Source organism: Acinonyx jubatus, chromosome E1, assembly GCF_027475565.1.
Source record: "Acinonyx jubatus isolate Ajub_Pintada_27869175 chromosome E1, VMU_Ajub_asm_v1.0, whole genome shotgun sequence".
Lineage (NCBI taxonomy): Eukaryota > Metazoa > Chordata > Mammalia > Carnivora > Felidae > Acinonyx > Acinonyx jubatus.
In genome coordinates this window covers 12,113,405-12,137,389 of record NC_069397.1, presented here as the reverse complement: position 1 = coordinate 12,137,389, position 23,985 = coordinate 12,113,405, and the positions used below count along the sequence as shown (strand labels likewise).

The 23,985-nt window shown below is 50.5% G+C and overlaps 1 protein-coding gene across 1 annotated transcript in view; it reads left to right on the top strand.

Moving 5' to 3' along the window:
* USP22 (ubiquitin specific peptidase 22) overlaps nucleotides 1–23,645 on the top strand; it is a 44,701-nt gene extending 21,056 nt beyond the window's left edge. The window contains exons 3-13 of the mRNA XM_027047539.2: nucleotides 2,768–2,881; nucleotides 4,683–4,784; nucleotides 5,485–5,654; nucleotides 6,681–6,828; nucleotides 8,993–9,098; nucleotides 12,061–12,219; nucleotides 16,719–16,845; nucleotides 17,738–17,829; nucleotides 18,641–18,703; nucleotides 19,620–19,769; nucleotides 20,527–23,645. Coding sequence (XP_026903340.1) covers nucleotides 2,768–2,881; nucleotides 4,683–4,784; nucleotides 5,485–5,654; nucleotides 6,681–6,828; nucleotides 8,993–9,098; nucleotides 12,061–12,219; nucleotides 16,719–16,845; nucleotides 17,738–17,829; nucleotides 18,641–18,703; nucleotides 19,620–19,769; nucleotides 20,527–20,569 — 1,274 coding nt within the window. The 3' untranslated portion in view covers nucleotides 20,570–23,645. The remainder of the gene's footprint in view (nucleotides 1–2,767; nucleotides 2,882–4,682; nucleotides 4,785–5,484; nucleotides 5,655–6,680; nucleotides 6,829–8,992; nucleotides 9,099–12,060; nucleotides 12,220–16,718; nucleotides 16,846–17,737; nucleotides 17,830–18,640; nucleotides 18,704–19,619; nucleotides 19,770–20,526) is intronic.
* Nucleotides 23,646–23,985: the final 340 nt, after the last annotated feature.

Sequence of the window (23,985 nt, the reverse complement as noted above, 5' to 3'; positions counted from 1 at the left end):
TTAAGATGTATACCTAGAGCGGATTCGCTAGAGCGAATTAGCGGTGTCAGATGATATTTCCGTGTTGACTTTTTTGTGGAGCCACCAAACTTGCCCACAGTGGCTGCACCATTTTACGTTCCTGCCGGCAGTGCCCGAGTGTTGCTGTTTCTGCACATGCTCACCGACACTTCTTTTCTTTCTTTTTTTAATAACTCTGGCCACCATGATGGGTGTGAAGTGGTGTCTAATTGTGGCTTTGATTTGCATTTTCCTAATGACCAGTGATGGTAAATATTTTTTCATGTGCTTCTTGGTCCTTCGTATATCTTCTTTGGAGAACTGTCTATTCAAGTCACTTGTTCATGTTTTTAATTGGGTTGAGCTGTTTGTCTCTTTGTTGTACTTTCTGAGATGTGTGTGTGTATGTGTGTGTGTGTGTGTATTTTTTAGAAATACACACACACACACACACACACACACACACACCTTGGAGATATATGTATATATCTTCTGGATAGTGAACCCTTAGCAGAGACGTGATTTGCAGACATTTTCTCCTATTCTGTGGGTTGTCTTTTCACTTTCTTAATAACATCCGTTGGTGTAGAAAGTCTAGTTTTGATGAAGTCCAACTTAACCTATTTTTTTCTTTAGTTGCTTGTGTATTTGTTGTCAAACCTAAGAGTCCATTGCCAAATCTGAGGTCGTGAAGACTTAGCCTCTGTGTTTTCTTCTACTAGTTTTATACTTGTAGCATTTTATTGAGGTTGCTGATGCTTTCGGAGTTCATTTTTGTATATGATGTAAGGGTTGAGCTTCATTCTTTTGTTTTTGGATTTCTGGTCATCCTACCACCATTTGTTGAAAAGGTTGTTCTTCCCCCACTGAGTGGTCTTGGCACCCCAGCTGACCTCATTCATTTTACACAGTGAGTGAAGGGTGTGGAAAGGGTGTGGAAAGGTGCCTTGAAGAAGAGCTTGTCTAGGACGAGTTGAACACACGTTGAAATGTTTAAATGCCTTCCCCAGGCTGGTAGTTGGGCTGTTGGTTGCATGCTTGGCACTTTATTTGTTTGTTTATGTTTGTTTATTTATTTTGAGACTGAGAGAGCACGTGGGGGAGAGAGGGGGGGAGAGAATCCCAAGCAGACTCTATGCTATCTGTGCACAGCCTGACATGGGGTCGATCTCACGAAGTATGAGATCATGACCTGAGCTGAAATCAAGAGGCGGAATCTCAACTGACTGAGCCACCCAGGCACCCCTGGCATATTTTGTATCGAATGTCTCTGCTTTCCTGAAAATTTCTGTACCACCTCATTGTAGTCTGTCTCTGGCTTTGGTATCTCCACACCAGGAACTTTTCCCATTCAAGGAATACGAAGTGCCGAGGAGGAACCGAGCTGTCCGCAGAGCTTTGATGGGGACTTTCAAAGAATTTGTAGGAATTTTGTCAGTTTGCGGGGAGGGGCGAGGGGTAGACTGTGATTCTTAAACTGAGCCTTCGTACACCTGCTACAGAGGACTTCAGAGATCCACCACAGTATTACCGATCTGTGTCATAGTAACGTAAGGCATAGAATGTGATCAGAGCTGTGATTTATGAAGACACTACTGTATACTAGGTGTACTGTGACGTTATAAAATTACCACACAAACCTATGAGGTGTTAGTGCTGTTACTATCACCATTATACCAAAGGGGAAACTGAGGCTCAGAGAAGTGGAGTAATTCATCAGAGGTCCATAAAGGTACATGGCAGAGCTGGGATTAATACTAGTTTCTGTAAATCTGTAAAGCTCTTGCCTCCATGCTGCATTGCCTCTCAAACATCTTGGTGAATCTCAGCCAAAAAAATTCTTTTTAACTGTTGAGTGGAGATAGTACCTTTCTTCCAGGTGCTTAAAGGACTTTATCTTACTTTCTAATGTGGTAACTGAGGGCCGGGTTCTATAGATGAGGTGGTTGAGAAAATGCGTGAGAGCAGCAGTCAGCTCTGTGGGTCAGGAAGTCCAGATTCTCTGGTTAGAGCGTATTTTACAGCTGTCCTTGAAGTGAGAGTAGGCCGGTAGCTGTTGTGTTCCTTTTTGTAATCCTGTAGGAATTCTAGATATAGTAAAACGGTTTTATGTGTCAGGTGGCCGAGAATCCTTAGGAGCTGATCGTACTCCATGAAAGTTTTCCCTTGTTTTAAATCCCACTCTTTCGGGGTGCCTGGATGGCTCAGTTGGTTGAGCGCCTGGCTTCAGCTCAGGTCATGATCTCACGGTTTGTGAGTTCAGGCCCCATGTTGGGCTCTGTGCTGACAGCTCAGAGCCTGGAGCCTGCTTCTCATTCTGTCTCCTTCTCTCTCTGCCCCTCCCCACAGGCACTCTGTCTCTCTCACTCTCTCAAATATAAACAAACATTACAAGATAAATAAGTAAATAAAATTCCCCCGTGTTTAAAAAAACCCCACCCTTTCAGAGAAAAGACCGAAGGTCCTGATACTTGAGAGTTAGGTTCTTTGTGAGATGTGGACGTTGACCCCTCTCTTGGGTTCCTCAGCCCTTCACAGGAGCTTCCGGGGAAAATACACCTGCTTAGTATACACCCCACCTGCTTGGGATAGAGGTCTGAATGGGAGGGACCAATCATTTTGCAACAGGTGGGTTCTATGATTCGAGAGTAGGGAAATGGTATAAACAGTGAAATGTCTAAAACACTTAGGGGTTTCATTTGTGACCTTAAGCATTACCTGTACATTTGTAATTAAATCTGATCTCTTCCCTCCATTCTCTTTGCAGCCATAGATCTCATGTATGGCGGGATCTACTGCTTTTTGTGTCAGGACTACATATACGACAAAGACATGGAAATCATTGCCAAAGAGGAACAGCGGAAGGCTTGGAAAATGCAAGGTTTGGTTTGGCCTAGATTTGTGTGCCTGATTTGTCTCTTAGTCCTGCATCCCCTCGTGTGTCTGAAGGGCAGAACTTCCCAAGAGAAAGACCAACATCTAGGGAGAAAGTGAGTGTTAGAGAGCTAGGATCGCAGCTAGGTTTTTGCAGGTTGGGTTCTGATTTGCTCACTCCCTCCTGTAGGCGAGAGGCAGGTCAGGTGACTGGCCAGACAGGTGCGTGGGGAGGGAGCTGAACCTTCCAAGCTTCTCATCGAGGCTCGGTCTTTCTGGCAACCAGCCCGCCTCCAGGAACCCACCGAGAGTCACCTCATTAGAACAGAAGCTGCTCCTAATGCTCACGCTCTTATCACTTAGGAGGTTACAAGAGTTTGGGGAGCTCTGTGCCGGCAACCCGGGGCAGAGACCAGTATATGTTTTCTGCTCTCACAGTGGCTGTGGTACCAGCGTGGGGTTCTCCGTTGCTGTCGCTTCCCTGGCCTCACACGGGCTCTCTTCAAGGGGTGCTGTCGGGGATGGACACAAACATTATGCAGCGGTTTTCTTTATTGTTCATTGATGTATTTTTTGGTTCCTTGATTTGTTTTCCTTTCTTTAGGCAGATGCTCACAGGTTTCAATGGTAGTAGGTGTAGTTTACCCCATGTGGCTGGTGAGCATTTCTCAACTAGTGACGGTTCCCATCACGGCTCACAAGGAGAACATATCTGTTTTACAGTTTTTGGCCTTAATTGCTCCGCCTTTTTTTTTTTTTTTTTTTTTTTGAGAGAGAGCGAGCATGAGTGTGAGTGGGGTAGGGGCAGAGAGAGAGAGAGAGAGAGAGAGAGAGACAGCATCCTAAGCAGGCTCCCTACTGTCAGCGCAGAGCCCGATGTGGGGCTCGGTCTCACAAACCCGGAGATCATGACCTGATCTGAAGTCAAGAGTCAGACGCTTGACTGACGGAGACAACCAGACGCCCCCAATTGCTCTGCTTTTAAAACAACCCCATTTTTTGAGAGCGGAACAATAGAAACAGGTGCTCTCAGTGATCAGGATTGTTTCTGAAGAACAGTCTCTTTACCAACTTCCTACTCTTTTCCCTCTCAGAAATTTAGTAACATTGCCACTAAGTCCGAATATATCATTTCTTTGGCAAGGACATTTAACGCACAGGAGCTAAGAAATGCATGTCCCAGAATAAAATCGACCTCTTCTACATAAAGTCCTTCTACAATTCCATCCGTCAATGAGATATTATATCTTTTAAAGTTTATTAAATTTTGCAGAAATTTTAGGTTGCAAGGAACAAGTACCTTTGAGTGAATCGGTATCTGCATGAAGTGTGACAGTGGCATCTACGCCGTTGTCTTTGGCTGTTCGACATGTATTTTCAAACGGCGAGTGCATTTTCTCCCTGTCGACTCACTCGTTCACGGGAGAGCCTTCATCTAAGTGCCAAGTGCAGCACTGCCTCCCCCCACCCCCCGCCCCAGAGCTGATGCTACAGGCTCTCTATTCAAGGATTAAGGGCCTTGAAAAAACATCCATCTTGGCATTAGTGTGACTGTGGCATTAACTGGAGGTATTGCTTTCTTTCTCACGGGAAACTGCTTATTCACACATTTTCTAAAAGAAACTCCTTTTAAGTGTTCTTTTTTAGCCCATTGCAATATAATATGGTTCTAGAAAGACCTCGTGTTATGGGATGCCCCGCTTTGAAATACAACCCGATTAAGTATTCTGTCACCATCACTTTTATTTATAAACACACTTGATGAAACTTGAGCTCATGGCGCCTGGAACTGTCTTCCATCCGCTTAGGCGTTGGGGAGAAGTTTTCAACTTGGGAACCAACCAAACGGGAGCTTGAACTGCTGAAACACAACCCGAAAAGGCGAAAGATCACCTCTAACTGCACCATAGGTAGGTGGGCGACAGTGTTTGGAGCGGCCGGTCGTCTGTCCTCGCTGCCAGTGAGGCTTGCTTCTCTGGGTTTAACAATAGATGTGAACAGGTGGGCCTCATAGTACAGCTCTCTGTAAACCTGTGTATAACTCATTCCATCAATTGCCCTCCACCCCCAACTACTTCTGGAGCATCTGTCCTCTGTGGGGGGCTGCAGTAGGCCTAACGTGCCTAGTGGTGATGGGCGGAAATGGTCCCTGCCCCGTGGCCCTGATGGTCTCTCCTGGGAAAAGATTCAAGTTTATTCTGACCAAGTGGAGGCTGTACATAATCTTCAGGGAGAGAGAAAAGGATGTGTGTGAGATGGTTCTCTGGGCTTTCTAAGACTTCAAGAATACATTTTGGAAACTTTTTAATAGGTTTTGTTTGTTAGGCTCCTTTCTGACCTTTCCCATCGTTCTGGAATATTTGTGAGCAGTTCTATCAAAATATAACGGCTGAAGTGAGGGTTAGGGTGATAGTGAGCATTCCTCAGGACAGTTCCCATAAAGGTGGCATAAAATTGGAAAATACTGCATTTCTTTTTGCCTCTTGAATGAATGCATGAAAGGCAGCGAGCATGTACATGTAAAGGGAGGCACAGCAGTGCCATCGGGGTTCAGTGGGACGTGTAGTTCAGTGCCCGTCAGCCCTGCTGTCCCGTCTGCCTCCTGCCCAGGTCTGCGGGGGCTGATCAACCTTGGAAACACGTGCTTCATGAACTGCATCGTCCAGGCTCTCACCCACACGCCGCTCCTGCGGGACTTCTTCCTCTCCGACAGGCACCGGTGTGAAATGCAGAGCCCCAGCTCGTGTCTGGTGTGTGAGATGTCCTCACTTTTTCAGGAGGTGAGCGCCGTGGACTCTGGCAGCGTAACATTTCTGTCACCACTTGTGTTCTCCCTTTAAAAAAAAAAATAAGGCTGACGGAATAAAGGGAAGCAGATTTCTGAAACCTCACACAGCGAGTATTTAACATATGCACTTGCTATGGAACATCGCCCTTTTCCAAAGGGAACTGTTAGGTGGGGACCGGAGGCATCACTTCGAGGCACACTGCTGGCTGGGAGGATGCGAAAGAGCCCTTGGAAAGGGGCATAGCCGGTGGAAGACATTTGCCTGTAAATACTGTGGCATCTCACGCTTCCCTCCTCTGGGGGACGGGTCTGCCGTCCCGATTCACAGCAGCGCACGTAGGCGCGCACACCGCTTCCCTCTTTTGTTCTCGAGGAGAGTGGACCTTCTGTTCCCTTGCCAGACCTGAGTGTGCTTCACCAGAACGTCTCTGTCGTCGGGTTCTGTCCTGTTTGGATCCTAGGCTGCTCCCAGGTCGTGCCTGTCCTTGTCTCCCTGACCATCGCTTAGAGCGTGACAGGGCTCAGGCCTGGGCTCAGGTATCCTTGAGCTGGATCCTGTGCGCCTAGTGGCCAAAAAGCGTGCCTGGGCTGAAGTTGCTCGGCCGCCCCATTGGTTGTCGACAGGACCCGGATGTACTTCGGGGTCCGGCAGAGGAGCCTCGTCTGTTTCTGTCGGTACCTTTGCTGCAGCATTTCACTCCCACTCAGCAGCTGCCCCCCTGGTTTGCATACCGGGCTCTCCTAATTCATCATTTTGGCTTATCTGTAGAAAACGGAAGGGCGAGGACGGATTCAAAAAGTCCAGTGAGTCCAGAGAAAAATGCAGTTTGCAAAATAAACAGAGTGGGGGAGTAAACTGGAACCATTTTTTGTCAGAGTAGCCGTAAGAAGTTCTAGGCAGTTGTTAATTATTTTTTTTATCGTGTGTGCTCTGTGTTCAGAGGATGATATTTATTCCTGACAGGTTTTTTTTTTTTTTTCCCCATTTTCTTCTCTGTGTGTGTGTGTGTCTGAGCAGTTTTACTCTGGGCACCGGTCCCCCCACATCCCGTACAAGCTGCTGCACCTGGTGTGGACTCACGCCCGGCACCTGGCCGGGTACGAGCAGCAGGACGCCCACGAATTCCTCATCGCGGCGCTGGACGTCCTGCACCGGCACTGCAAAGGTGGGGGCCTGCTACAGCTCCCGGTGACCTGGTGGGGTTTTCATCTCCCGTAAGAAACAGCCGTTAATACCTCAAAGAGGTTCTTCACAGTTTGTTTCTAAGGGCGGAGGAAACGTTCTGGGTGCTGTCTTCTAACCTTGCTGGGGTGGAAGAGCGTGGCCGCAGGCCTGTAAAAATGCTTCAGACGCCATCAAAACCGGCTCCCTCCCGTCACGGGTCTCCAGAAGGACTGGTCATTGCTCTGACACAGCCAGACGGCTGAGAACACAAACCAGACCTTCACACTTGGCAGTTTCCCTGACCCTGAGTCACGTTCATTTTTGGGTCCAGCCAAGGGCTTTTTCAGATCTCTCTTAGGAGCGCCCTGGATCTTGGCTTCTGTCTCACGGCCCAGCCCCAGAGGGTCACAGCCTCCCCAGGGGTCTCAGATGCGTGTGGGGTTTGAGAGTTTGGGGGAGGGGACAGCGGACAGGAGATTAGGACCGAATAACACACCGCCGAATAACAGCAAGCCCCTGGAGGGCTTGCTGGCGTTCCTTCCTCTTTGCTGGGTGCAGAGTGAGGTCAGGAGTTTCTGCTCCTGACGCGTTCCCACGCAGGGCTGATGCGGCCCGTTCAGGTAGCACGCCCCAGTGTAGCTGGAGTGTGCCGGGGTAACCTGTGGCCTCCAGGCTGGTACAGCTGGTGGTAAGGGATTCCTGACTGGCTCTTTTTCTCTTCCATGGACTCTGTTAAAGAGCAGAGTCCACTTTTTCCAGGTCTTGTTGAACGGCCTCCTACGGCTCCTTCCCAGCCTCTCTCCGGTCACTGAGCTGCTCTCACAAATGCCCTGTGTTGTCTCACATTACAACTTAGAGGCAAGCCAAACCTGAAATAAGGTGGCTTGTTCCGATCAGCTGTCGGTGGCTTTGGGTTCTGGCTTTTTTGTGTACTTAATTTGTTTTCTCCTGAAAGACACACACACGATCCTTTCAGTGCTTGCCTGGGAAGCCTAATAAACAGTGCTTCGTGGCTCGGGTAGGGTTTGGTTTCCCAGCACGAAGTACAACGTACACACAGAAAAGAGCCACTGTGTAAGATTATTAAATTATTCTCCCAAGCATTTGAGGATAATCAGGAAACTTCTGTAACCAGCATTAGTCTGTCCTGAAAATCAACTGCTTGACCATGCACGGGTGTTAAAACAACGTTCGTGTGATGAAAACACAATACGGTGATTGTGATCCCGTTCTCTGACATGATTCCATTTCACATGTCAAAGGAAACGTCCGGCTCTTCTCGTTAGAAGCACGGTCATCAGAATTCTCCTTCAGCCTTGCTAGGTCACAGCACACAGGAAGGCCCGTTAGCCAGGCCTGCCATGCCCTTGACTGTGTTCTTTTGTGTGGTTATGACCATCCGGTGTCTTTTGGCTTATTTTCCTCTGTGTCTTCTTGCTGTCAAAAGACCTAATGCGCATCCTTTATTCCTGTGTGATAATTTGACCTTTTTGATATATACAGATAGGCACAAATAGTCTATCCCCGTGGTCTAGTTGAATGAAAGTTCCATGGTATGTAGTTACAGTATTTCTTAATGTGTGCCGTGCTCCATCACGTAAGCTTGGTACCCCCGTATGTGCATACACATCGAAGTAGAGAGGATGGGAATAGTACGTATCGCGGTCCAACCGATCGGAAGGAAAGCAGAGCTGTTCTTGAGGTTCCGGAGAGCAGGAGCTGACGAGAAGAGCTTCCAGAAGTCAGGGCCCCGGGCAGGACTAGCGCAGGGAAGGGGGGGGCTTCCCTGGGCTCACCACAGGCACAGTCCACCGGGCCACGCCACCGCGAAACTCTTCGGTCATCCCATACGGGGAAGAGGGAATCCGTAACTCTCCCCAGCTATTGGGCATTAGAGACGTTTTGGTGCCAAGGTAGAAGCCAAGCAGATCTTAGGGAGTGGAGACAAGGAAGAGAATTGAGAATAAGCCAGCCGGGTTGTCTCCTCTTTTCCTGCCAAGTCTCCCTCTTTGACGTATCTTCCTGTGCCCTTTCGAAAGCGTCGGCGCTTCTGGCTTCCTCACGCCTCTGTAGGCGAATGGCCTTGCCCCTTGGGTTGTGGCTCCCGGAAACGTGCGGACTCTGGGGGCACAGCTGCAGATCACACAGCTGCGGTCTTTCCCCAGGTGATGACAACGGGAAGAAGGCCAACAACCCCAACCACTGCAACTGCATCATAGACCAGATCTTCACGGGCGGACTGCAGTCGGACGTCACCTGCCAAGTCTGCCAGTAAGTGCGAGGCGTCCCGCACTGCACCGAGGGTTCTTCTGGAACACGGAAAGCTGTCGGGGCCGTGCCGGCCAGACCGTGATGTGGGACCCCAGGGCCTGTCGGTGAGGCCGACTTTACTCTGGGTGCTGCTTGTTGAACATCGTGGCACGTGTTTGGCCGCCGAAGCTGCTGCGTTCTGCACAGTTTTTAAAAGTTTTACACTTAGAGGGGCGCCTGAGTGGTTCAGTTGGTTAAGCGTGACTCTTGGTTTCAGGTCAGGATCTCGTGGTTCATGAGTTGGAGCCCCCTGTCGGTCTCCGCGCGGACAGCGTGGGGCTTGCTTGGGATTCTTTCTCCCCCCCACACCCACCCCGCCCCTTCTGTGTGTGCGTGCACGCATGTGTACTCTCTCTCTCAAACTTAAAAAGTTTCATATTTAGAGCTAAAAGTTGGTGCCACCACAGCGCCTTTTTGGTGATGTGCGGATAAATACAATGTTTGGTGGGGTGCGTGGGTGGCTTAGTCGGTTAAGCATCTGACTTCAGCTCATGTCCTGATCTCACAGTTCGTGAGTTCAGGTCCCGTGTCGGGCTCTCTGCTGTCAGCGCAGAGCCCGCTTCGGATCCTCCGTCCCCTCCCTTCCCCTTCCCTGCTCATACTCCTTCAAAAATAAACATTAAAAGAGAAAAAAAAGAACGTTTGGTCCTTATAGAGGAGCATCTGCAGCAGCAAGCAGATGTGAAGCAGATTCTGTTATTTTTTTAGATTGATAATTTTGATTTGATACTTACTTTTTACTTTTGTGGAACATACAATTCTCGAAATTTATAATTTTTTTTAAGTTTTTATTTAAGTTCTAGTTAGTTCACACGTGTGGTAAAATAGGCTTCAGATACACAATTCAGTGATTCATCACTTACACATAGCGCCCCATGCTCATCCCAACAGTTGCCTCCTTAGCTAATACCCATCCCCCATCTAGCCCACCCCCCATCCCCACCCACCTCCCTCCAATGCTCAGTTCTCTACAGTTAAGTCTCTTGTGGTTTCCTTCCCTTTCTCTTTTGTTTTCCCCCTTCCCCTGTGTTCATCTGTTTTGTTTCTCAGATTCTACATAGGGGTGAAATCATATGGTATTTGTCTTTCTCTGGCTGGCTTATTTCGCTTAGCGTCATACTCTCTAGCTGCATCCATGTCATTACAGATGCCAAGATTTCATTCTTTCTGATGGCTGGGTCATATGCCATTGTAGAAGGAGAGGTTCAGTGTAAGCAGCCAAGTCACCAGATGTGTTGAGATAAAATGGCTCCAGTAGAGAAGATGCTCATTAGCAGGTCGTCCAGAGCAGGGTCCCCAGGGACCAGCGGCCCTTCGTGCTGAGGCCACCTTTGTTCTTGTGTCCAACCCCCCCCCCCCCCCCCCCCCCACATCTCTGCTCGCCGGTGTCCCTGACACCAGGAGCTGAATAAGAGCCCTGCCTTCCGGGGGGGGCTGGGGCGCACACGGCAGATTCTTGGCACACGTGCTCCAGAGTGGAGCTTTTTATTTTACGGTTTCCTTTTCCATTTTCTCCAGAGTAGCGTCCCTGATTCTTTACAGCTGGAGCCTCTGCTTGGCATGCAGAGCTTTTATTTCCAGGAGCTTCAAGAAGGCACTGACTGGCGAGGTTGCAGGAACCCTCCCTTTCGACCTCAGCTCATGCTCCTGGTTTGTTTTTTTTTTTTTTTTCAGTTTTTTAAAAAACCCTAGTCATGATCCATTAAAATTATTTCAGAACCTATGGGATTACCACTTGCACTTTGTATAGGATGGACTAGATACCAGAAGGGGAACAGTTTGCCTGTTACGAACCCCGTTTTCTGTGACACAGCTTGTGTCATCGTGGGCCATTGCTCTAAGCAGTGTTTAGACTCACAGTTTTTCCTTCTTTTTTAAAAGTTTTATTTATTTTTAAGAGTGCGCAAGCAGGAGAGGGGCAGAGAGAGGAGACAGAGGATCTGAAGTGGGCTCTGCACTGACAGCAGAAGTGGGGCCCGTGAGATCGTGACTTGAGCCAAAGTGGGACGCTCAACCAACTGAGCCACCCAGGTGCCCCTAGACTTACAGTTTTGAAGAACCTCCTCGTTGGCTCTGTGTTGCTGATCTCCTTCAGCAGGAGGTTGTCTGGGATTAATATCCTGTTTATTTTATTTTATTTTTTTAACGTTTATTTTTGAGAGCAAGAGAGAAAGAGTGCGAGCTGGGGAGGGGCAGCGAGAGAGGGAGACAGAGGATCCCAAGCAGGCTCTGCGCTGACAGTAGAGAGCCCGATGCGGGGCTCGAACTCACAAACTATGAGATTGTGACCTGAGCCGGAGTCCAACACTTAACCGACTGAGCCACCCAGGGGTCCCAATACCCTGCTTAAATATTTGTAGTAACATTCCAGTCTGTGAGTTTCCTTTCTGTGTCCTTTAAAATAAACCTCTCCGCTAGAGGGAAGCGGTTTGTTAAATAGAGCATTAAATGCCGCTGTCCGGCTGTGGGGCTGTGCCTGGTCGGTGTTCTCTCCACGTTAGGTGTGCTTGATGTCTCCATTCCACCTAGGCCCGCGGTTTCCAGCTCCCAGGCAAACATTCTACGGTTCTCGGATGCTGCGGCCGCACATCCATCAACTCAGAGTCTCTGGACGTGGGGCCCAGAAGTTTTCTATTTTTCACAAAAACCCCAAAATGATTGTGATGATCTCCTGGGTTTGGAAATGGTTGCTTTAGGAGCAACCTTTGCCTTAAGAGGTTTACGTGCTGTTCCTCTGTAGGGCCACCTTGGGGGCCCAGGACGTGGTGTGTGGGGGCACTCAGTGTGTTTTCTGACCTTCGATGCCCTTTGGATGAAAGGGCAGAGCTGTGAGAGGACGTCAAGGTGCCGTCCGCCAGGGGGTGCCCCTGAAGGTGCATGGCTGTCCCTTCTCACCTCTGCGTTTATCTCCTCTTGCTTCTAGTGGAGTCTCCACCACCATTGACCCCTTCTGGGACATCAGTTTAGACCTGCCTGGCTCCTCCACCCCGTTCTGGCCCCTGAGCCCGGGCAGCGAGGGCAGCGTGGTGAATGGGGAAAGCCACGTAGCGGGAACCACTACGCTCACGGACTGCTTGCGAAGGTAAGAAAGCCGCCCGCGCTTTTGTAGAAGAAGAATGGTCTCTCCTTGCAGGCACTTGTCTCTCCTTGCCTTGAGGCTCTTTGGGGTAGTGGTTGGTCAGAGTAAAGTCCTGATAAATTCAGGGCTACCCCAGGGCCCCAGTAGTATTTTTGTTCACATGTCCTGTGTAGACAACAAGGAAAGATGTGACAGCCTGCAGGTGGCTCCCGTGGTCTGTCACATGTTTGCACGATGACTAGAGATTTCCATGTAGCCGGCTTTGCTTGTAGCCTGTGTGTGGCACGGCTGCTTACCCCCGCTCCCCGCCCCGCCCCGCCCCGTGTCCGTTAACAGGGAGCCACAGAGCAGAAGTTGAAGTTCCCTCACCTTCTGGGACTAATGCTCTGCACCGGAGTCTGGCCCCCCGCTGTGGCACATGGCCCTTCCTGGAGGCGATTCGCCTATTGTGGTGTTGTGTGTGTCCCTTTACCACACCACCGATTTCGACAAGTGCTGAGGTTTAGGGCAGGGTTGCTGTGAAACGTGTTAAGGTAGCTGGTGTCACCTGCAATGTTGTGGAACGGAAGCCCTTCCCACGCTTTATTTTAATTGAGTTTAGTGTTCGACAACCTTTGTTGAATTAAAGGTGGCTGTAGATACGTTCTTGGGCGGAGGTGTTCCTTAAAAAGAGGGTTAAGCTTCATGGCATTTATCTTGCCCTGTACGTCAGCAGGCCCAAAGGCGCATGTGTAGAATTTTCAGTGCATCGGCTTTGTCACACTGATAGGTCCAGATGTAAATGGGGCATCAGACTTGTAATTTGGACAACAAGCGAATGCTCAAAGCAAAACACCCCACCATTTTCCAAGGGAGTCTTTACAACTCCGTTGAACTTAGTTATGAATTTCAGTAAAACTGGAAGGTTGCCCACAGTGCAGAGGCAGGGAGGGAGCACTCGGCAAGCTGAGATGCACAGGGAGTGCCAGGTCAGGAGCAGGAGTGCCGCGGATCCAGGTCCCTGCCCGAGTGGCCAAGAAGAGGCGGAGGAGCACATCTGTCTCCAGTTTGTGTCGCTTGCAAAGAGTCCCTTTTCCAGTTCCGCTGTGGGAGTAGATGACGAAGCCGGCGGAGGTGTTTGTAATTCCGTGGCTGCAGAGACCCTCCCTCCTGAGTCTTCAGCAAGTGCGGGCGCGGCTAGGAGGCGGTCACCCCTCTGTAGCTGGCCTGAGGGAGCGCTCACTGTGTGCCCTGAACCCTTTGCGGAGGAGGTGGACTCTCAGCGGGACCACGAAGGCCTTCCTGAGACGGGCCTGTCGCTTTTCTAGGTTTCCATGTCCCCCTTTCTCTGGGCTCCGACTCTTTGTGTTGCTCTCAGTTCTGCTGCGTTTACGTGCTGTGTCTTCTCGGTGCGGAGGAGACGGCCTCATACCACCTCTGTGCGCCCCCGCGGCCCCTCCCGTGGCGATGGGCGTCTCGTAGACACGCGAGTGAGTGCGTGCCCGCGTATGCCAGGCCGGAGGGCTTTCGAGGCGGCAGACGGCAGAAATGGACTCTGGTGAGCTTAAGCGGGTAAAGGTACTAGGGAGTTCGCAGAATCCACAGGAAGGCTAAAGAAAAGCCTGCTCAGCAAGCGGGTGGTCTCCAGAAGAGGCTCGGCGACCAGCATCCGGAAGGTGCAGCCCGCTGCTGGGCCGGCTGCCCTCAGGTGCAGTTGAGATGCTGCTCCCTGACAGTACAAGTTCTTCCTGCACTTGCTTCTTTAGTATGATTTTTCCAGATTTTTCCAGGCCTAATGACGGGCATCCGGCTGGTCAAGCCTAGGTCGTGTGCCCACCATGCAGGTGGGTGGGAAAAGCAATGACCTGGCCTTTGTGGTAAACCTCCATAAAGGGAGACAGCCCTGCCTCCCACCTAGGTTTGGAATTTCCCCGAACACGAGTGGAGGGTGAGCCGGATACATAATTGACAAGATCTGTGACCTGGGCTCTGTCGTCCTTCCATTCTTTACTTACGGCTATGTGAATTTGAAGCCAAATCCTCTTCGTGTCTGGCACCGTGGGACTTGTTCAGTACATTTTCTTGGCGCTGAAGCAGGTTTGGTTGACATATTTCGTGTCAGAAAGTTCACATAGTTTGGCAGAGATGACAGGGATTTGGGTGGGGGCAGGCGTGTTTCAGCTTAGGGGCACTGCACATGGAAAGAAAAATGACAGATGATTAGGAACTTCCGGAAGAATTAAAAATGGGAAAACCTCAAAAGATGACTCTTGACTTAACATGCACATTTTATTTTATTTTTAATTTTTATTTTTATTTTTTGAGAGAGAAGAGAGAGCATGTACAAGTGGGAGAGGGGCAGAGAGAGAGGGAGACACAGAATCTGAAGCAGGCTCCAGTCTCTGAGCTGTCAGCACAGAGCCCCACACGGGGCTCGAACTCACGAGCTGTGAGATCATGACCTGAGCCGAGATCGGACACTTAACCGACTTAGCTGCCCAGGCACCCCCGTTGGTGCACATTGTATAAGCGTCTCATCGTGAGAAGCAGTGTGCTTATTGGTCAGTAGCTTAATCAAGAATAGGTAGTCAAGTGAATATAATTGGCATAAAGTGTGTGAATCAGATTTGAGGAGAGATGGAATGTTTCACCCGCGGTCTGACTGACAAGCCACAGAACGCTGCGTTTTGGGGAGTTGGAGCCTGTTACGGAGCAGAGTGTCTGGCTTTCGTTCCTTCTCTGGCGAGGATGGTGCGGGTCGGGGGCTCCATCAAGGAAGTGTTCTTTGCAGCCAGGCCTGGTAGGTTTGTTGCCCTGGGCGCTTGCTTTCCGCCGTCGATCGCCTTTCTGAATGTTTGCAGACCAGCAGAGTCTAGGCCTAATTTTAGCTGTGGGTTGGCATCGGGCTTCCAGATCTAGAAGTCAGTGTTCTTCCTCAGCGCACAGTGCTCTCTGCTCAGTAGTGACGCATGGTCTGAGTACTCGAGCCTGGGCCTGCCATTGCCAGTGCTGGCTGGACCAGCTTGTGGAGACGCTAGGGAGGCGGGTGCGGTCCCTGGGGTGGCTCTGAGCAGTCGGGTTGGGATGGGGCCAAACTGTTTTGAGTTGGAAAATTGGATCGTGCGTGGGGTGGGGTTGTGACGATTCAGGTACATCCAAAGTCTTCACTCTAAACACAGGTGCATTCTTCTCTCCTCCAGTCAGGTATCCAGTATTCAAACTACCCTGATTGTTTTTATAAAAAACTATTTTGTGCACTTTGTTCAAATCAGGATCCCAGACTAGGACCACACATTACATTTGGTTGCTTGCTTTCACAGGTCCCTTCCCAATCCGTAGGCTTCCGCTCCCCCTTCTGTTTTCTTGCTGTTTCTGTGCCGAGAAGCTCGTTTTCCACAGAATTATGCACACTCTGGATTTTGTTGATTGCCTTTGTGGGCTAGTTCTCGCAGGTTACAGTAAACACAGATGCCTTGTTCCGTCCTTCTTCTCCCCAATGAGATCTAACTGCTCTCCTCAGATTTCCACTTCCTGGGCAGTACATGGGGCAGGCAGGGCCAGCGTTGGTCATAAGGGGCCGTCGTCGTGCCCCTGGTGAGATCACAGAATTTCCAAAGCATAAAGAAAGAATTTCCAGGCCCCATGTGAGAACGTGAATTTTATTTGTTTTTCAGCTTTAGACTTAAAAAATTTGGCATAAGTCCTATTGAAACATCCTGTTTCATGCGTTTTTCCCTCTAGTAACCACCACCTGTGACAGGAATGCTTGCCGACTTACCTAGTGCAACCTTTCTATTCTATGTTGTGATCTGTCTTCACCACTAGAAAATGTTCGTTTCCCCATTGTTTGGATTTAACTTTTGAGAGACAGATTCACATGCATTTATCTGAAATAACTGGATACCCTTTACTCTTTACCATTTCCCCCAGTGGTGACATCTTGGAAGATCAGAGTTCAAGATCGCAACCACGGTACTGACGTTGGTACCCAGCCCTGCATCGCGACTCACAGCCACTCCTCCTGCCCTCCCACCGCTGCTGTCTCTTAACCCCTGGCAGCGGGAATCTGTTCTCCATTTCTGTAAATTCAGGATTCCAAGAATGTTCTGTAAACGGAACCCTAGGACATGTAATTTTAGGGCCCCATTTGCCTCCCCAGTCGTAATTCTCTGGAGATTCTTCCGGTTGTGTGGATCCATAGTTTGTCCCTCTCTGTTCCCGACTAGCAGTATTCCATGGTGTCACGTAACCTTTCGTACACTAAGGAACATCTGGGTTGCTTCTTTCGTGGTTTTTCTTTGTTTTTTGTTTTGCTATTAAAGCAGGTAAGGCTGCTCAAAACATCTGTGTACAGTTTTTGTGTGAGCGTCATCTCCTTTTTCTGAAATCCAAACACCCCTAACTATACGCATGTTTTTAAGTAGGGAAATTAGCCGATCAAAAGCGGTCAAATGATTCTTTTCTGTCTTTTCCTTTTCTCACCCCTCCCACCTTTTTCTCCTAAAAATACAAATGTCTCATAGATTCACGAGACCAGAGCACTTAGGAAGCAGCGCCAAGATCAAGTGTAGCGGCTGCCATAGCTACCAGGAGTCCACTAAGCAGCTCACCATGAAGAAGCTGCCCATCGTAGCCTGCTTTCATCTCAAAGTAAGTGTTCCAGTGGCAGACTCCATATTTAATCCCCAGTACAACTGAGAGCCTCTTGGTCTGGTGCAGGAAGTATGTCTTGTAACTGCGGTGACTCGGGAAAGAACACTGGAGAAACCAGAGGGTGGTAAGTTGGAACTCTCTCCCTGTCTTCTGTTGCCCAGAGAGGCTTGTGGTAAACGAAAGTAATGACTTCATGATGAAAATAGGATGTGAGTTGCTCTACTGGGGTGGGGGGGGGTTTAAAATTTTACTTCTCCTCCCACCCGGATTCTTCCCCCCTCGACATCAGTTTTCTGTTGTCCTTTTACTTTTTAAAAGCAAACAAGACCCTTAGCATTATGATCCAATCCAGGGGTGGGTCAGCTTTTTCTGTAAAGGGTCAGACAGTAAATATTTTAGGTTTCACAGCCACACAGAATCTTTGTTTTCTAATCTTTGTTTTATTTTATGGCCCTTTCAAAAACAAAAAACAAAACCGAACCATTCCTGGCTTTCTAGCTGGATTTGGTGGCCCGAGTCTAGGCAGAGGAATGTCTTTGTCTGGTGAAAAGAACAGTATGTTCCTTTTTGCTCCCAGACGTTACGGGTATTCTGTTGTCTACTACCTTGCACTTTGCCGGGTTTGTCGTAGGATTACTTTTTTGTACGCTTGGTGTCGATCACTTTGAACAATCCCATCGTTTCAAGACTTCGTTTTTGAACTGTATAAATTAGATTTGTATGGATTAATATCATGTTGCTGAATCTGTTAGCTCTAGACGTGGCCGAAGGGCAATTCAGAAAGGGAAAGCCCACTTTTGGGAGTGCACAGAGAGGCACCATCAGGGGAAACCCGTAAAGCTTCATCCTCTTCCTTCTCTCCCCCCACCCCCACCCCAAATTTCTGTAGCGATTTGAACACTCGGCCAAACTGAGGAGGAAGATCACCACATATGTGTCCTTTCCCCTGGAACTGGACATGACCCCCTTCATGGCGTCCAGGTATGAAAGGGTTTGTTAAGCCGTGTCTGTGATCAGGAGGGTGTGGTTCTATGGGGTCAGTGATTGGCACTGGGGTCCCGATGAGCCGGTTTAGACATTGATATATCCATACGTGCTGAAACGGAATTGTTATCCTGATCTTGACCCAAGACACATTTTAGTTTCCTCAGATGTGCTGCTTCGGCTTTGGGTTCTCCCTAGTGATCCTCGATCAGGTTTCAGACTTGGCAGGTTGTCGAGGTGGGATCACCGCGAGCAAACGGCATGATCGCCGGTGGGACTGATGTTGGCTACAGATAAACACAGTTGATTTTGCAGTTGTAGATTCCATTTCTCTTGTTTTCAAGTCTTGATATCCTAGACCACCTCAAATCTATCCTCCAAGTAAGGGCAACCTTCCCTAATATGGTAGACATGTGTTAGTTTCCTAGGCCACTGTAACAAATTACCACAAACTTGGCCTGAGGCAGCAAGGTGTCGCCACAGCCGCTCATCCTTGGAAGCGCCTGGGGAAGACTCTGTTCCTTGCCGGGACATGGGGTCAGTTCGATCTGGGCTGGCTCTGCGCCTCGTGGCAGACGCTCTGGGCAGGTCAGTTCGCCAGCCTAAGCCTCCCATCGCCTCACCTTCACCTGGGGATAGTCTGCCCCTAGAAGGGAGAGCTGCTGGAAGACCTAGAAAGCATGTCTGGAGCGTACCTGGTGCCGCGTCTGGTGTAGGAGGCCCCGGTCGTAGTGGTACACCATTTGAGCCAGGCGTCTGCTTGGTTATTATTTCCAACGGTGCTGAGTCTTGCTCCTGTTTCTTACAGCAAGGAGAGCAGGATGAACGGACAGTACCAGCAGCCAACGGATAGTCTCAATAATGACAATAAGTAAGTGGCACCTTGTGGGGTTGCCCTGGGCATCTCCAAGGTGGGGGGGGGGGGGGGAGGTGCGGGACCTCCGGTAGGCCTGGCAGGGAGGGCCCCGTGGTGGCAGCCCTCCTGTTTCTTTCGGCCCCTGGCCCGCTGCCTGTCTTGCTGCCCCCCGACCCCTGTTGAAAACGCTTAAGCCCTGTTAGGAAAGGACTTTTCACAGCTGCACCATAAACCTCCCTGATGTAGGAGCCTGACCCGTCTCTCCTGGCTTCTGTGCATGCACGAGGGCCCTGCATTTCTAGAGCGAAGGCTCGGAGTCTGAATTGTAGGCCTCTTGGCCTCTACTTCACTGGCATTGCAATAAGGTCTCTGTTCTTTTTTTTTTTTTTTTTTTTTATGTTGAATTTATTTTAGAGAGAGCACAAGAGCGTGCACGAGTGGGGGCAGGGAGGAAGAGAGAGGGAGACACAGAATCCAAAGCAGGCTCCAGGCTCTGAGCTGTCAGCGTAGACCCCGACGTGGGGCTCGAGCCCATGAACCATGAGATCATGAGCTGAAAGCAGACGCTTGACCAGCTGAGCCACCCAGGCGCCCCAAAGCCTCTGTTGTTTCCTCCACCACCCTTTTTACTGGTGGTGTGGTAGAAAGCACAAGGCAGAGCGTGGTTCCAGTACCCCCAGGACGGATTGCTGTCCCCACTTCCACTAAATGTGGTTCCCGCAAAGCAGCCCAAGAGCCAAGTGGGGCTAGGCAGGCTTTCTTTCCCTCCGTGCTCCAGCTCTCATTCCTGGGGTGTTCCCGTTTAGTGTCAGGGGGCTACTGACTGCAGGCTTCTGGCCGCTTCAGACTATGTGGTTTCCGACCGTGATACCGCTGAGCTAACCACGCCCTCTCCCCACACCCTCTGTCCCCTCACTTGCTCCCACGCTAGGTACTCCCTGTTTGCGGTAGTTAACCACCAAGGGACCTTGGAGAGCGGCCACTACACCAGCTTCATCCGGCAGCACAAGGATCAGTGGTTCAAATGTGACGATGCCATCATCACCAAGGCCAGCATCGAGGACGTGCTGGACAGCGAGGGGTATGTCTGGGTAGCAGCTGACTCCCCGAGTGTGTAGCCATTCAGGGATTTTCACCATCAGTCGCTGAAGTAATGAGGCTTGTTCTGGACAGGACGCCAGCCTGGGTCGGTCGCTGGCCAGGAGAGGATATACCTCTTGGTCACTCTGGATCGTACCTTCATTCAGACCACGCAGTCATTTATTTTACCCACGACGTGAGCTGACACATCAGTTCTCGGGGAGCTCGTTCTTCTCTACCCATCGTATTCCTCCTTGGCCCCCCGCTTTGTTAAATCCCTATTCCTCCTAAGACTGTCAGTGGGATCCCAGCCCCAGGGGTGGGCTGGGATGAGCCACCGTGAACTCTGTGAGGCATCTGCCCTTTGTGTTTACTTGCAGCAGGGAGGCCTCTTGCTAGAATCGGTGTGGAATTTGTGTTGAGAGCACGGTTTGTGGGCCTGAGGAGGCCACCCAAAGGGGCGGGTTTGGACTAGACGCCGTTGCGGGGTCTCACCCAGAGAAGCGGGAGGCAGGACTGATGGGGCTCACGACTTGCCGGTGGGCCGGTGGGAGGATGGGCTTGGGGCTCCAGCATTAGGCGGGGGCAAGGACCCTCCCCCTTGGGAACTAAGACTCAAAACCCAACCAAGCAAGCAGTCAGACTGGCAGCGTGTGCCAAGGCCACCGTGCAAGGCCAGTGGCAGGTGGCGGGGGGTGGTTTTGTTTTCCCTTCTCGTGAGTCACAACATAAGCTTGCTTTCGTCTCCGCCTCCTCAGGTACCTGCTGTTCTACCACAAACAGTTCCTGGAATACGAGTAGCCTTATCTGCGGCCGGACGGGGGAGATGAGGGCGATGAGTTGGCAGAGCCTCACAGAATGGTCCCCGTCCTCCCCGACTGCATGACGCCACCTTCCCCCCCCACGGAAGTGCCCCCAAGAGCGCCGGCTTCCTCCGTGGCCTGGGCCCAGCGGCGGCCCGGGTCGGTGCCTGGGGGGTCGTGGCGTTCGCTGCGCTCGGAAGGAGGCCCCGGGGACCGGGCCACGGAAGCATTTAAAGGCGGGTGTGCTCTGCGTGGGCGGGGGCAGAGTGGACGCGTCCCTGGTGTCTCCTGTGCTCCTCAAGAAAATGTGCGGGGGCCGGGGTGGGGGGGGGGTCCATTTTTAAATCATGGGTCCATTAAAGCAGGAAAGTAGAGGAGCCAAAGACACTGCGTGAGGACAAAGGACTTTGCAAGTACCTTTCTCTCTGTGAGTTTAGTATTAAATATATATATAGTGTGGAACTCTTAGCCGCCGTCTTGTCAGCAGATACAGAGAACCCCCCCCCCCCCCCCCCCCAGAGCCTGTGGAACCGAAGACACTCCCTGGGGTCTCCAGGCACATCTGTTCCGCAGATAACTTAGCATCAAACTGCATGTGGAAGCGTCAGCCCAGGTGTTCTCTCTTGGTTTGTTGTTTTTTTTTTTTTTTTTTTTTTTTTAGAAATAGGCACTTTCTAATCCTCCCTCCCCTTTTCTCTCTTTTTCCACGATGGTGACTTTCATAAACGTAATGGTAGTAACGTGAATGAATTACTGAATTTATACTGAAGTTGAGGTTGTTTTCCTTTATTCTCTCGAGAGTGAATCTTGCTTCTGAATCGGGGCCGATTTTGTTGCTTCCCCTCCGCCCTTCCCTCCGGAAGTGTCCGTGTCCTGGTTTTAACCAGGCAGACGCAGCAGAGGAGAATCAGGCTGCAGCTAAGTGTCTCTGTCATATTAATCTTTTGAGTAAATGAAGTGTTTTCAGTGGCTTCTTCGTTTCCCTTCCTCATACTTTGTCCTGTCGCCGCTTGGCGGCTCCCGTGGGGGACTGAAGCGGGAGTGGCCCCCGGTGGGGTCTGCTCTCATTGCCGTGTGCCTCTGCTCTGTATTTGGTGTAGTTTGAATGGTAGCAGGGAGAAAATGGCTTTGTGATCGAGCTGGTGGGGAGAGGGAGGAGCCGCTTGAGGAGATGGAAACACTTTGCATTGTTCCTTGTAAGATACCTTGCATGCATCTGTCTGTCCAAACCCAAGCTTACATTGTCCGCTTCTGAGAACTTACCAACCCAGAGATGTGGGGGAGGAAATGCTGGCTTTAGCATATGATTCGTGCAACAAGCAGTGCTTGTCCCGGGAGCCTGGTCTGCATCTGAACTGTGGAATGTTCTTTCCTGGAGAGGAGGAGAATCCTATTTCAGGCTCAGCACGCCGTTTCGTAAAGAGTCAGGTGGTAAATATTTCAGGCTTTGTGGGCCAAGTGGTCTCTGCCATAGGTAATACATAAAGACGTGAGTGTGGCTGCGTTCCAGGAGACCTTCCCGTGGACGCTGAAATTGGACAGTTTTCACATGTCGTGAAATTTTTTTTCCTGCTGCATAAAAATGTACAAACTGTTCTTAGCCGGCAGGCCGTGCGGACACAGTGGACCACATCCGGCTCATTCGCCTAGTCAATTTAGGAAGTGGTAGCAGCAGCAGGAGTGGAGTAGTTACTGCTCAGCATAGAAGACACTAGAATACATGAAACAGCAGTCATCTGCTGCAGCAGCATCACACGTGACGAACTCCCTAGTGATGCAGTTTTTAAAGCACTTGCTCAGTTCATTCTCATTTTAGGAATAAGTGTTTGAAGATAGCAGGCGTCCTCAGAAACACGGATGGGTGCAGATTTCCAGAAATGGCCACGTGTGCTGAGTCTGTGTGTGTGAGAGAGAGAGAGAGGCCGGCTGTGTTGTGAAGATGTCTTTTGGGGAGAGCCGTTGCCCGTTAATAAGGAGCACCCTGGGAGAAGAGCTGACTTGGCCTGCAGAGTTCCGAGCCATGTGCTTTGCTGCCTTGTGGCCTGGCTTTACTGGATTGTTCTGGGTTTTCTGGCAGGTTCCCTGTGGTCTGGCCAGCCCTGCTTCCCCCGTCTGTCACTGCTCGTGTTCAGGAGCTCGGCTGCTCCAAGAACAGGAGGACTGGGGACAGACAGGCCACGTTAATCTTTTGTAGACATCAAATGCTTATACCCAAATGAATCCTCTGCCTTCCCTTTGGCCCTGGCGCTCTCTGCCTGTGCCGGGAAGCCCCCCTGTGGCAGGAAGAACTGGCCAAGCTGTTACCGCAGGGGTTGCCCTCTCCCCGTGCTGCCAGCAGGGCATCCTGCCGTCGGCGTTTTCGTGTGAATTTGCCACGTTAGGAACAAAATCCTCCGTGACGGACCTGGGAATTTTTCCTTTTGCTCCCGATCCAGCTGTGAAATTCCAGAAAATGGCTTTCTCATTTCCTAGTAACCACCCCTGTATAGGTGTTCAGGTCATTACCAAGTGCGTCTGACACTAAGGGATCACTGGGTGACCTCCCCACCCCCCCCACCCCCGCACCCCCACCAGTGTTTTTAAAACACCCTGCCTTTCTGAGATGTTGGCAATCATTTCCATGCTCCACGGTGAGACCAGCTTTCCATCTTCAGAGTCTGCTGTGCGTTCTGAGCAGTGTCCGGGCCGGGGCAGCGGGGCAGGCGGCCCGAGCGGCCGGGCCTCTGCTGCAGGGCGAAGGACAGTCTGAGGTCTCCTTTCTGCGGCAGCGCCCCCGCCCCCACGACACGTCGCCCCGGGCTGTTGTAGTTTGGCTTGGTGTGTCTGCTCTCACCGGGTAAAATGGCCATTCTTTTGACGATTCAAGTGACTGTTTCATTTACTATAACCTTGAAAACGAAAATCGTGAGAAAAAGAAATCGTGAGAAAAAGATTCCAATGATCGTGCTGTGGATTTTATTACCAAGATGTTTACACCCCCCTCTTACCTGTCATTTTAAGGAACTGTCGACCCTTCTACCTTAATGGCTTGTAGTCTTTCCTATGTCGTAATAAAGCTACATTTTCTTCCGAAATCTGGCCAGCTCTTCTGTTCCTAATGACGGCAGCTGAAAAGGGCACGGTGGATGAGTGGCCACACTGTATGGATGCCTGGGCACACTTTGTCGTGACGGGAACCCCGCCAAGGTCCGCAGCCAGACCTTGTGCTTGGTTTGGACCAGTCTAGCGACTGCTCTGAGTGTGGGGGAGTCCACACACCCCACGTTTCCTCATGTCCTGTGATGGGCTCACTGCTCTTTGGCCCCCTCCTCTTGTGGGGACATATCCATGGACTCAGGACAACCGTGGGCTTTCAGGAGCTTCTTTAAATGCAGGAATCCTTACCAGGGTTCGACGACAGGATCCGGGACGTGG